Raw genomic sequence first — 14,406 nt, forward strand, 5'->3', positions numbered from 1 at the left:
TGGGTGCACTGTCCCATGGGTGGCAGTGAAAGTCGAGGGCCTAGACGGACCACACCCAGGCAGCAGAGGTTAGCTCTGGGGGTGTGGAACCTCACCTCGCAGTGGGGAAAGGAGTTGGAGCTTGTGCGGAAGGTAAAGCACTACCAGGCAGATTTGGTGGGCCTCGCCTCCGGAACCACTTTCTTGATAGGAGTTGCACCTTATTCTTCTCTGGAATTACCCAGGGTGTGAGACACCAGACAGATGTGGGGATACTCACAAGTCCCCGGCTGAGTGCCAGTACGTTGGTGTTTACCACGGTAGACAAGAGGGTCACCTCCTTGCGCCTTTGTGTTGTTGGGGGGGCTCTCACTGTTGTTTGTGCGTATACACCGAACAGAAGTTTGAAGTATTTGGCCTTCTTGGAGTCCCTGATTGGAGTCCTGCATGGAGCTACAGTGGGGACTCCATTATTCTGCTCGGGGACACATGAACATTGCACACGTGGAAAATGACAGACACACCTGGAGAGGCATGATTGAAAGGAATGGCCTCCCTGTTCTAAACCTGAGAGGCCGTTTATTTCTGGACTTTTGTGCTAGTCATGGACTGTCCATAACGAACACTATGTTGAAACCATAAGGATGCTCATAAGTGTACATGGTGCCAGAGTGCCCTCAGCTGAAGGTCAATGATCAGGTTTTGTGATCATATCATCTGTGATCATAACACTTGGGTGAAGAGAGTGGCAGAGCTGTCAACTCATCACCATCTGGTGATGCACTGGATCAGAGGGTGGGGGGAGGACTTTGGACAGACCTGGTAAGCCCAATAGGATAGTGCGGGTGAACTGGGAATGTCTGTAGGAGCCCAGTGTCTGACAAATCTTCAGCTCACACCTCTGGCAGAGCTTTTCTGGCATTCCTGGGGCCATTGAACCAGAATGGGCAATGTTCAAAGCTTCCATTGCTGAAGTTGCAGCAGGGAGCTGTGGGCTGAAGGTCTTAGGTACCTCAAGGGGCTGTAACCCTCGAACACTGTGGTGGACACTTGTAGTCAGGGAAGCTGTCCGACTGAAGAAGGAGTCTTAGTGGGATATTGAGAAACGTCTTTGAGCTGAAAGAAAAAATAGTTTTTGGGAACATTATATTGCCATGGTTAAAGGCAGTAAGTCTGATTCCCAGCTCATCAGTGTGACAGGATTTAGATCCCTGAATGTTGTGTTTTCTTATCATCATGATATGGCGCTGTTAAGGCTGGCAGACGTCTGTCTGGGTCAGCACGGTGGTTATCAAACCCACCAGATTCCCGTGACATGCCTTCCAACAGTCTGGGAGCTGTTATCACCTCAGACATCCAGCGTCTCCGTACAAAGATAACAGGAGGCCCAAAGCTACTGTAGAGTCCCAGCTAATGGAGAGTGAGGAAGTGCTGCCAAGCTGCAGCAGTGTTGAGAGCTTTTGTTCAGAGCTGCCAGGATAAATAATCTAATCCAGCAGCAGTAGGTCCTGCCACATGGTTTGTATCATTAAATGATCCCTGAGGACATCTTTGCTGTCTCATTCTGCTCATTTCTCTACAAGAGTTACACATAGAATAAACCATCAGGATGGAAGTATTCCTAATATATGCAGATTGCTTGGGACTCCGGCGAGGGTGGTCGCATCTCCTCCTCTCTCCTCTATCTCTGCTCCAACCTTCAATGTCCCTACTTCACCAGGCTGTGAATTCTTCAAATTATATTGGATTGATCATGGAATTGATCAGCTGGTCTCTGAACGCTATTGATACCATTTTTTTTTTCTACAAGAAGATCAGGGCTGGTGGACCAGTGGGGGACCTGCGGGCTATGTTCTTGACGCCTGGGAGACTTGGCGGGTCGCATGCTTTTCACCTTTCTCTGTGGAGGACGTCGAGTTGGGTAAGGCGATGCATTCTCAGACTGCGTTAACCCTTGAACTCAGACGCAAATTGGATAACATCTCGGAGCAAATGCGTGCCTTGCAGGAGAAGGCAAAGATTTCAGAGGCCGGAGAATTTTTCATAATTGGGATTTGGTTTGTTCATGTGAAGCTGGAAAAGTGTTTTTCACTGCTCAACCACAAACGCAGCAGGCTTATCAGCCTCAAGGATAAAATGCCCACTGTTTTTCCTCCAGAAGAATTTCTACGGCCTTGGGAAGATTGGCTGCATCCTTATCTCTCTTACTCCAGTACACAAGGACAGACAGACTCACACATGGACAAAGACTGAAGCATGCTCCACTTTCCCTTCTATCTTCCCTCCTGCTCCGCACCACACCCCATCCCGGCCACCGTTCACGCCACCCCTTTCCCCTCCGGGGGCTGCACGGTTTTAGCTGCAGCAGGTCCCCGTTCTCCCCCCAAGCTAGCGACGGCGCGACTCCAGTTGCAGCGGCTACCACACACTCACATCGCCTCAATTTGGAAAACGGACTCTTTCAAGTTTAGTGCACATAATGTCAAATGTATATGTGTTGTCTTAATTCTGATGTGTGCCATTATTACGGTAAACAAGTAATAATTGTGGATTAATTGCTGTTTGTCTGTGGAAATGTGAGTGTGGACGTAATCTCGTTGTTGTTGCACTTGTAATGACTATGACAATAAATCTCATCCATCCATTAAACTGTATGCGTCTTTACATGTTTGCAGTTATACATATGGCATTAAGTAGTGGTGTCAAACTGGTATCCCAGGAGCCATATAAAGCATGAGTCAGTGATGTATCTTGGCATACATTGTTCTGTACAGTCCATATATTAACTTTTATTTTGCACATGAAGCCAGGAAAAGTCTGTGCACATTATACAGTACATTACAGTAAAGTCATGTCAGTCAAATCCTCATGCACTACTTTCCCAACAATAAGTCACACATACATATACCAGACATGCTACTGTGACCTGAACCTGTGTCTGTCTGGGAGACCCATAAACTACACCTCCCTACAAACTGAAGTGCTTCCACAGACACCTTGTGACCCCAATAGGAAGCTGAACATGGTTTGACTACGTAGAGGCGTCACGTGATAAACAGAACGACCTACAGGCGCCACATTTCCTCCCCCAGAATTCTGTAGCGGTTCTAACTCTGGACTCTGAATCACTCATGCTGCCTTTGGTTCTGGATAAAACCGTAACTTAACCACAGCACATACATAAAGCACACGTCAGTTTCTGCACGTTGACAACAGAAACACAGGAACCTGCTTATGTTCTAGTTAATGTTTGCATAAATTATCTCAGTGAAAATTATTTTTCACTGAGAATTGTTTCTTTTTTAATTCAGGACTTTGCTTTTCCACACTCAAATTTTATTTCAATTTAGTTGTATTTGATAAAGACAAAATGTGTCTGTCTTGTCATTTCACAACATTTTTGTGTGTATATCATTGAAAACTCAAAATATAATAAAGCAGTTTGTGTGTTCTTGTCATCACCTGCAACTTTTACCTTTGAACTTTTCAGGTTGGGACAAGCACTCTTATGGTTACCATGGTGATGATGGCCACTCCTTCTGCTCGTCCGGCACAGGGCAACCATATGGACCTACGTTTACAACAGGCGATGTCATTGGCTGCTGTGTTAACCTCATCAATAACACCTGCTTCTACACAAAGAATGGTCATAGCCTGGGTAAGAAGAAGCACATAAAAAAAAAAAAAAGTTAACATTAATTCAGCGATAACAAAGATGGTGCAGATTCAGCTTCACTTTTGTCTGTACATAAAATCCTGCAAACTGCAGTGACCAAGCATGGATAAATGCCACCAATATGGAAAGTCAAAATAAATACAGTAAAACACGCATATTATGGACTCAGGTGAACCAACAAATTTTGTCTGTTATAATCGAAATCAGCTATATGTATAAAACAGACAAAATCTGCTCTACGTATAAAACGGACAAAAACCGTTGTATATAAAAAATGGATTAGTTACAGCCGAGACGCACCGAGCGATCTACAGGGAATCTTCAGCACCAGTTAGGCTTATGTATTCACTTGATTAAGCCCCGGCCACATGGCACTAACGAAAGACACCTAAGCCAAAATGAAACAAGAAATCTGGACTTGTATTGACTTTCAGAGCGTTTAGCTGTCGCCCAGCTTCGTTCCTGTAGCTGGCGCTTCATCAGAATTTTCAAACTGTTGAAAAATGTGAACGAATCCCAACAACAACTTCAATTTGTCTGTATCTTTTGTTTTCTGTGTTGGCGGTTCTTCATTATTTGCATAGTTCCTGTACCGTCAGCATTGTGTTTATTGTCCAACTTCGTCCAGCCTCCGAAGTCCAATGTCTTGCACGAATGTTGACAATATCTGAACGGATCAATAACTAAAGCTCAAGCGAGCTGAACGTGACTCATCCATGTGTGGGAAGAAAAACATCGTTATACAGAAACAATAGCAGCAATAACATTTGATCAACTGCTTTAACTATTTACGCACATTGCAGCCATCTGTGGCTGGAGAGGCTGTGCGCACAGCCACAAACGGCTGTGTGCCACAAATGGCTGTGCACACGTTCGCATGCAGTCTGTGGCTGGAACGTGCGTGTGCGCACACGTTGGTGTAGTGAAGACAAACCTATTGTCAAGACAACTAGATCTTGCAGGTGCTGTGGAGAGCGCAGGTTGACTGCAGAAATGATCACAGGCTGGCGCTCAGTCTGATACCCACTGTCAAGTCACATCATCATGAAGGTTTTGTTTTGATTTTGATTAAAGCCTCAAGGTCGCTGTTTGCTTCGTTTCTCTTTTGTCAGTTTGTTTTGTTTCGTTCTTTTATGTGCTCTGGACTCGCAGGCTTTTCAGTGATGGGAGAAGTGCAGGCTAATTCGTCCACTTTTTCTTGATGATTTGTGACTTTGACTTTTTTCCTTTGTTCAGCTATCGGCGTGTGGCTGGGCCCTTAAACGCCTGACCTTAAATAGGAGCCTGCCTCATTTAATGCCCGGGTCAAAACTTCATTTGATAAACCACCCAACCCCAGCGGTTCACTTGCCTTCAATAAGTGCTGGGCAATATGTGCTTTAAATAGATTACATTTGGTCGATTACATTTTTCTAAGTCTGCTGCGGAAAGGCACCTTAAAATCCTAAAGCCTGATTTATACTTCTCCAGCTCTGTGGCCATGCAATGCCGTCAGTGTGCGTGTGACTCTTTTGAAGTTCTCTGTTGCCTCTTAATGCAATTTGCTGCAGGAACCGTGGCTTTTTCTGCATCAGTTTGTCCCTCAATGAGCTCCACTTATTTATTCAATTATCAGACTCCAAACCAGTGGGGTGTGATGCATGCAAGTTCCCTCCATGAATTGCGGGCCAATTGAACATCTTTTTCTGACTTTGTGTTGTGAAGTTGGTCATATTTGCAGACTTTTCTGCCAAACATATTTGATTCATGATCAAAATGTAATCGGGGCACACTGCAAAAACTTGTAAAATATGATGGGAGAAGGCGTAAACTGGAAATCAAGGAAATATGGTACCCATTTTCCTAGACTCGAGTGTCAGTGCTGAACTTCATTTCATACCTTTGTTGCGACCGGGCACGTCCAGACTGCTCTGTCTGGTATGTGCAAGGGCTTTTAATGGAAATGCATTGGGGTGGGACATTTTGTCCAATGTGAGTGAAAATCCAGTATATAAAATATGGTATATATGGTGTTTATTACATGGAAAACCATACAAAAACATTGAGGCTTTTGCTTCTGGCTAGTGAGTCCAAGTATCTGGTTTATAGAATGATTGTTTAAACAAGTTTTAATGTAACTGTGAGCTTATCTTCTTTTTTATGAATGCAAACTACTGGGATGTGCTGGAAAATGCTTTTAAAATATAAATAATGAAGTTCATTTGGTGTTAAATAGCATCATTACAGTGTATCTGGAAAGTATTCACAGTACTTCACTTTTTCCACGTGCCTTTTACTAAGGAGCGGCTTCCGTCTGGCCACTCTACCATACAGGCCTGATTGGTGGATTGCTGCAGAGATGGTTTTCCTTCTGGAAGGTTGTCCTCTCTCCACAGAGGAATGCTGGAGCTCTGACAGAGTGACCATTGGGTTCTTGGTCACCTCCCTGACTAAGGCCTTTGTCTCCTGATCATTCAGTGTAGAAGGGCAGCCAGTTCTAGGAATGATAGTGGCCAATGTGCTCATTGGGGCTTTCAAAGCAGCAGAAATGTTTCTGTATCCTTCCCCAAATTTGTGGCGCCACACAATCCTGTCTCGGAGGTCTACAGACAATTCCTTTGACTTCATGTTTTGTTTGTGCTCTGACATGCACCGTCAGCTGTGGGACCTTATATGTAGACAGGTGTGTGTCTTTCCAGTTCATGTCCAATCAATTGTATTTACCCCAGGTGGACTCCAGTTAAGCTGTAGAAACATCTCAAGGATGATCAGTGGAAACAGGATGCACCTGAATACTTTCCAGATGTGCTGTATGTTTCAGTAACTCTTACAGGTGAAGTTCTTTTTGACAATTTTACAATCATCCTCACAAAATGCACATGCAAGAACTAAGATGGGAAAACAGAACATGCACTGTAAAGACTTGTTACTGATCAGAATTTCTTTTGACTTCCTGACAGTGTAGTGTTCTGACTTTTTACCATCCAGATGTGTGTGAAGCTTAGCCACGCCCATTTCAAGCTTAACCATGTTTGTGGATGTGGGTGTTTTGTTTGATTCCACTGTGCTGCTCACGCAGTTATGTCACTTGAACATCAAAATGGTATGACTTCAAAATATCCACCAATATCCCACATATTCTGGATCAATTTCTCTGTTAACACCGTGCTTAGATTAAGAAGCTGAGTTCAGCAGAAACACGTCAGTACAGCTGACTAACGTGTAGAAGTACAAAGTGACACCTGTACTTGTTCCTGCTGACACTGGGTTTCTTTTTCCCCCACTTTCTCTCCAGGTATTGCCTTTACAGACCTACCAGTAAGTTTATATATACACACACACACACACACACACACACACACACACACACACAGATTTTTAAGGTGTTGTCACACTATGACTAAAACTGATTAGTAAATGATTTTAATATTTTGCCTGGTGGCAAATAGAGCTTATTCCGTTGGTCTCTGGTGGATTTGAGGCTGTGATGGACGGATGATTTCACATTTCCACTTGCAACACAAAGTGCCGCATTAAGTACAATGACTTTTCTGGTTTCCTGCGTGCAGGGGGGAGCCTGACTTGAGCGGGATTTGCCAAGGTCTGAACACATGTGTCAAGCATCCTGCTCACTCTGGGAACATGATGCCATACTTCCTTAGTATGTTCGTGCACTGACTGTGTCTTCACTGTGACTCCATTCAGTGTGGCTGCAACAGTGAGGACATTAAATAACTTTCTTTCTCTGCGGTGTCTTCTCACTAACAACCATATTTCACAGGACACCATTCTATTATGATTCTTCATGATCCAGAAAAGTGTAAAAATGGGATGAAAGGGCTTACCCCAGCATGCCATCTATCAAGCTGGCTTATAATGCGCAGACCTGGCAACTGGCTGATTTATAGTTTTTTATAGATTTAAGTGCAAACTTAATAAACCTGCTCAAAAACTAAAGCAAAAGCTACATTTTTGAACACCTCGAAAATTTCACCCTGATTTCAAAACTTGCGCCAATGATGGCCGTAACTGCTATGTATAAGTTTGTACAAGATTGACAAAACATGAAACAAGAAGTTACTGTGATGCTTCAAAAGGCACCCTGATTTACTGTTCAGGATGAAACAGGAAGGCACAGCACTCTATGGAATAGGGGTATAAGAGAATCTGCCAAGTGTGCTCTGACAGCCAGAAAACAAAAATGCACACAGCCTTGCTGTCTTTTTCTTCAGTTCAGTATGACCTTGGCTCAGTAAACAGCCGCACTACATGTCACCGCATCAGGAACCGTCCTCTCTCCCCTGGTGCTGCATTTACGCACTGCGCTGGAGCTTTGGCCAATCAGAAGGTTCAGGTTGTGTGAGATGCGATAGCTTCCTGTTCATGTAATTCTGGGGTGAAAGTGAAGTTTGCTCTTTAACATCCTGCTTATTGTCCTTTACAACATTGTTTGTCCTCTTTGTTCCAGAGTAGCATATAAGATGTCTGAAATTCGGTTCACGTTTATTAAATTCCACGCAGATTAAACGTATCAGATACGGATTCTTTGTAAAATTTGTTTTTGCAAGTTTTCAGGGTATCTACTGCCATCTACTGGCTAGTAGATGGCAGCTTGGCGCTTCAGCTCAAGGCGCTTCACACAAGTAAGGTCTCACCTTACTAACCCCCAGAGCATCAGTGGTAAAGAAAAACTCCCTCTGAGGAAGAAACGTCAAGCAGACCAGACTCAAAGGGGTGACCCTCTGCTTGGACCATGATACAGACATAAATTACAGAACAATTCACAAAACGAATATACAGGAAATGCTGTTGGTGCGGGAGGGTCTACAGCACAAATGCCACACCCATCTCTGGATGGAGCTGCACCTTAAACAGAGAGAAAAAACAAAATCATGCAAGACAAGAAATACAGTATAATTTGCCAGCATTTAACAACAAGAAAAACAGGAAATACTAAGATGATCGTTGGCCACTAGCCCTAAGTTTCACTCAAAGACCCAGAATTTAGGTAAAGTTGAGGCAGCGGGACACTCCGTTTCCTAATAAAATGAATTAAGAGAGTAAAAAGCGTAGAACTATACTATGTTAGTATACTAGCCATATGAAAGGGAAAATAAGTGCGTCTTAAGTCTGGACATGAAAGTCTTTACAGAATCTGTTTTTTTGATGCAGGGAGATCATTCCACAGAACAGGGGCATGATAAGAGAAAGCTCTATGATCCGCAGACTTCTTATTCACCCTAGGGACACAAAGCAGTCCTGTACCCTGAGAATGCAAAGCCGGGGCCGGTACATAAGGTTTAATTAGGTCAGCTAGGTAGGGAGGTGCCAGTCCGTGAACAATTTTATAGACCAGTAGCAGAACCTTAAAATGTGATCTCACTGGGACAGGAAGCCAGTGAAGGGATGCCAAAATGGGTGTACTGTGGTCGAACTTTCTGCATCGTGTTACTGTACAAAACACAGTGAGGACGACTGGTCAAGTATGACATCAACCATGCAAGGGCACTCCCAGTAATCCCAAAATGATTTTCCAGCCTATCAAGTAGAATATGATGATCCACGGTATCAAATGCAGCACTGAGACCTAACAGCACCAGAACCGTAGTGGTGTCCTAATCCATTGCAAGGAGAAGATCATTCGCCACTTTAGTGAGAGCCGTCTCTGTGGAATGACATTTTCTAAAAGCAGACTGCAGTGGCTCAAAGATTATTGTCAGTGAGATAGTCCACGAGCTGCCGTGACACCACTTTTTCAAGAATTTTAGAGCAACATGATAGATTCGCTGACAGTGTTTCAATACACTAGGGTCAGGATTAGGTTTCTTAAGAAATGGTTCAATCACTGCAGATTTGAAACATTTCGGAACAGATTCAGAAGTTAAAGAAAGATGAATAATTTCCAGCACAGTCGGCCAAAGAGTGGGCCACAGGTCCTGAAACAGTTTTGTTGGTACAGGATCAAATAAACAGGTTGTGCTTTTTGTTGACGTTACGCATTTCGTCAGCATGCCTAGAGAGATACTCTCAAATTCTGTAAATCAAGGTAATACCTCAGTAATGGCGCCCACCTCAATAGCAGGGTGTAGTGGCTGGGTTAAGGCATGCTGTGATATGTTTAACCTAATGTCTTCTATTTTATTCTTGAAGTAATTCAGGAAATCTTGTGCTGTAAAAGGAGAGTGAACTACAGTTGGTTGTCCATGAATAAGTGTTGCCACCTTGTTAAACAAGAACTTTGAGTTATGCTTATTTTTGTTGATCAAATCCGAGTAATAGGTCCGCTTTGTAGCTAGTAATGCATCCTTATAGCGTAAGTTAGTATCACGCCATGCAAGGTGGAATACTTCTAATTTTGAACTACGCCATTTCCGTTCAAGACCTCTAGCCTTATGCTTGAGGTCATGCAGGTAATCGTTGAACCAGGGTGAATGTGTTTTGGGGAGCACGGTTTTAACACAGGTGGCGCAATCATGTCGGGTTCAGTTTTGAGCACTGAGTTTAAACTATCCACAAGACTGTATACTGATTGGGTTTTGCCAAATGTGAAGCTAAGACATTAGGCAGTCTAGGTTTGAGTTCAGTCTTAGTTGTGAGTTGATGCATCGCCGTAGTGATGTATAAGGTTGTTGTTCCACTAAACACGGCAGCAAAACTGTAAACGTAAGTGACTGATCAGAGACCACTGATGTAAGAGGCATGATGCCAATATTTGTGACAGCAATACCACATGTGAGAACCAAATCCAGGATATTTCCACGAATGTGCGTCGATTCCCGAATGCATTGCTTGTATAGGTCATTCACACTTGACACATGCATATTTACCTTCAGCGGGCGCCCCGCTTTACTGTTTACCGTGTAACTGCGTACTTACAGTGAAACATGTCGTGCTTGAATGTGTTGATTTTGCTCACATTCGGGTGAATTTTTATGACGTTCCTGATCTTAAGACATTGTTTAGAGATGTTTCAGGTTCCCGCATTGTAAGTTGTCTTAAAGAGATTAATCTTATTAGATTTTAAGTTGGTACCTGTTCGAGTCCCATTCACAACAGTTATAACTTCGGGCAAGGTATTTTGTTCCAATTGCCTAATCTTTCGGAGGAAACTTTCAGCCGTCAGGCACGTGTAGGAGAGGGACACGCCTTTTGTACGCTAACAGACCTGCTTCGTTTGTCATAAAGAGCCTGCTGTTTAACCTGTAATGCATGACATTGTGATGAATTTTGTGTTTATTGTACCAGGTAAATATTTGGAAACTGCTTGACACTTATATGACACTTATGTGTTGGTAGTGTCATTAATTTCTTATCAATCAATCAATCAATCCACAATTTCCATAAATGATTTGCAGAGGGGATCAGAAGGCTTATTTATATGAATGTTAAAGTCACCAATGATCAGAATGTTATCTGCACTAGTTGACAAGTTGGAGATGAACACACCAAATTCCTCTAAGAATTCGGAGTATGGGCCGGGAGGCCTATATACAGTGACAAAATAATATGGCTGTATAATTTGGCTGTATAAATGTAATAATTTTTATTCTTCTGACCTTGGAAATGCGTAATATCCTGAGCGGAGAATCAGATGCTCAAACGAGTTATATTTATGACCCCCAACAGCTAATAAGCAAAATCTGAATTTATAAATAAGAGCAACAACTTGCTTCGCATCACGAGGGACGTGACTAAATGTATATGCTGGTGGGCAGGCCTCATTTCAGGGGAGAACAGCTGTAGGTTTAAGCCAGGTTTAACATAACCCAATCATATCTAAGTGATGATCAATAATTAGATCATTAATCAACAATTATTTTGAGGATAGTGATTTTATGTTAATGAGACTCAGACTAAGGACCTCAGTGGGGTTGACAGTTGAACTGTTTGGGTTTAGGGGTGGTTCCAGAGTAGCGTATATAAGATGTAGGTTTAGGTTTGAGACATTCCACGTGTGTTGCAGGTAGCAGACATGAATTCTTTGATATTGCCGGAACAACCATTGGGCCATCCTCAATTTCAACATCATCCAGTTTAGTCATGGGTATTAAGTTTGCAAAGCATATCCTTCTATGATTTTTGTGGACATGTCTACGGAAGCAGGCCACAGTTTCAACTTGTTGAATTTCCCTCCCTGGTAGATAAACTGCACTATGACCTTAGTGGATTTTCTGCACTAATTTCCCCACTAAGCTAATGGATTCCACACCTACATTTGTCATAATCCTTGCAGGGTCTCTAATCACTTGCGCCATGGCCTACTGTAAATGCCTAGTGTTACCCTCCCTGTAGAGCTCTATGTTTGCAGACAAGATGGCAGTGCCTTCCACAGTAGGGTGGAGGCCGTCCGTCATCAGCAAGCCACGGTGGCCCCAGAACGAAGGCCAGTTATCAATAAAGCTAAAACCTTGCTGTCTACAAAACTGCGCCAGCCACCTATTTAACGATGTCAGCCTATTAAATGCCTCATCATTACCCTGGGAAGGGAGGGGACCAGAGACTATTAATCAATGCCGACACATCTTTGTGGCAAGGTCACAAGTCCTCTCTATGTCCATTTTTGTGACTTCTGTGTGCTTCATCCTGACATCATTGGTGCCGATGTGAATAACTATGTGACTATATCTCATGTCATGTTCCTTAGTCTGTCTTCCCTTCTGCAGCACCAGCACCCTAAGATGGGATGCAATGTCGAGAGCTCTGGCCCCAGGAATACATTTAAGGTCAGCCAGCATCTGTAACCTGATTTTGCGGGTGATGGAATCCCCTATCACTAAAGTTCGGCGTTTCGCCCTGGAGACAGGAATGGAAGCCACTCGTGGGCTCAGACAATTCACATCAGGCAAATCCAAGGGGGAGAACAGATTCACAATTCGCAGTGGAGAGTGTGATTGGGGTACCACAACCGGGCACCAAGCCCTACGGGGCCTCCTCCGCGTAGCCACAGTCCGAAAGCCGTCCTCCACAGCCGGCGTTTCTAGGCTGACGCTAATGGGCACCCTAGCCGGCCCAACAGTAAGCTCATCTGGAGTGCCCGTAACATCTAACTCCACTGAGCTAAGAAGCTGTTTGAACTTATGGATACGGCTCTGTAAGATAGCCACCCTATCTTCAAACATCACGCAGGATTTATGGAGGGTGTAAAGTAGTGTGCTTTGTGCACTAGGAAATTCAATAGTATAGCCAAGCAAGCACAAGCTAACCAATAATGAATGAGCTAACCACGCCCAAGGCTCACACAGTATTCACACAGATGTAAATAAAGTAAGTCCCTTCAGCTGCTCCCTTGTTTGCACTTGGGGTTGCCACAGCAAATCCAAGGTGGATCTGCATGTTGAATTGGCACAGGTTTTACGCCCGATGCCCTTCCTGACGCAACTCCACATTACATGGAGAAATGTGGCAGGGGTGGGATTTGAACCCAGAGCCTTCTGAACTGAAACCAAGCACATTAACCACTTGGCCACCACCCCTCATTCACACAGATGTAAATAAATTAATTAAAATTCACAGTAGTTACACTGAAAAAGTAGCAGAAGTATTAGACTTGAGGAACAGTAAAAAAAAAAAAAAAAAAAAAACCCTCTTACAAGTAAACCACTCCTAAGATTAACACAAGAGTAAAGTACTAAGCTAAAATTCACAACAGTTACACTAAAAAATTAACAGAAGTATTAAAGAAAAGGGCAGGGGGGAACTAGCTAATGGAAGCTAACCACTAGCGAAAATGCTAGCCATTTACACAGGAGTAAATAATGACCTAAAATTCACAGCAGTTACACTGAAAAACTAACAGAAGTATTAAACAGGTCAAAAAGAAACGGCTATAAAAGTAACGGTGGGGGGGGGGGACTCGACCTAGCTAGTGAAAACTAACCCCTAGTGATTCGCAACAGGACTGTAGTTAAATAAGATTCAGAGTAGATACACTTAACCATCGTTAAGTGTACATGCACACGTACAATCCTCTGAGGCCGAAGGCAACGAACACCTCATAAAAAGCGACGTATCAGGGGCTGTGATCCTGTTGATTAACCAGCTGCTGTAATGTGGCGAGCAGAGACAGCAGCAACATAAATTTTATTTGTAGAGACAGAAAGACCACTGTCAAACAAGGATTGAAGATAGCTCAGCAGCACTGGCACAGGACAATGCTCAGGGTCCACGCCTTGCATACTGCACCAATGGGTAAAAAGCTTCCATTTATTGCCGTATAATGCCCTCACATTCAGTATAGTCTGCACTACAGCTTAATCACAAGAGTTCAACATGGAGTCTGTCCCTTCAAGAGCCACACACACAGTGGAAGACCCTCTGGGTGAGGATGCCAAATGTTGCCGTCCAACTGCAACAAGAGGTCCTCCTCTGTGGGAGATGCCATGGCTCTTCACTGAGGTGCATCAGAATCAATGGGAACATGTCCTGCCCGGCTAGTACAGGGCTACTAGCAACACTGTGTGATCGGTCATGTATATTCTGTGTAGTATTAACGTGATCAGCGGAAGAGGAGGAAACGCATATAGGGAGCCAGTGCATCCTGGCCCAGTGGGCTGTGTGGTTCTGAGAGAGAGAAACACAAATGACAGTGTTGTGGCGTTTGAGGCAAACAGATCAACTTCTGCCTTGGCAAGCCTGTCCCAGATCAGTTGAACCACAGTTGAGGCGCCACACACCCGGTGGTGGTTTCTGACATGAGAGAAAATCCGCATCATAGTTCTGCACCCCCAGCAGATGGACAGCCCTGAGACACAGCATACGAGGCAAAGCCCACT

General features: G+C 43.8%; 1 protein-coding gene across 1 annotated transcript in view; it reads left to right on the top strand.

Moving 5' to 3' along the window:
• ranbp9 (RAN binding protein 9) overlaps nt 1–14,406 on the top strand; it is a 130,456-nt gene that overhangs the window by 59,064 nt on the left and 56,986 nt on the right. Inside the window, 2 exon segments of the mRNA XM_034182714.1 lie at nt 3,470–3,637; nt 6,930–6,952. Coding sequence (XP_034038605.1) covers nt 3,470–3,637; nt 6,930–6,952 — 191 coding nt within the window.

Source organism: Thalassophryne amazonica, chromosome 12 (genome assembly GCF_902500255.1).
Source record: "Thalassophryne amazonica chromosome 12, fThaAma1.1, whole genome shotgun sequence".
NCBI classification, from domain to species: Eukaryota; Metazoa; Chordata; class Actinopteri; order Batrachoidiformes; family Batrachoididae; genus Thalassophryne; species Thalassophryne amazonica.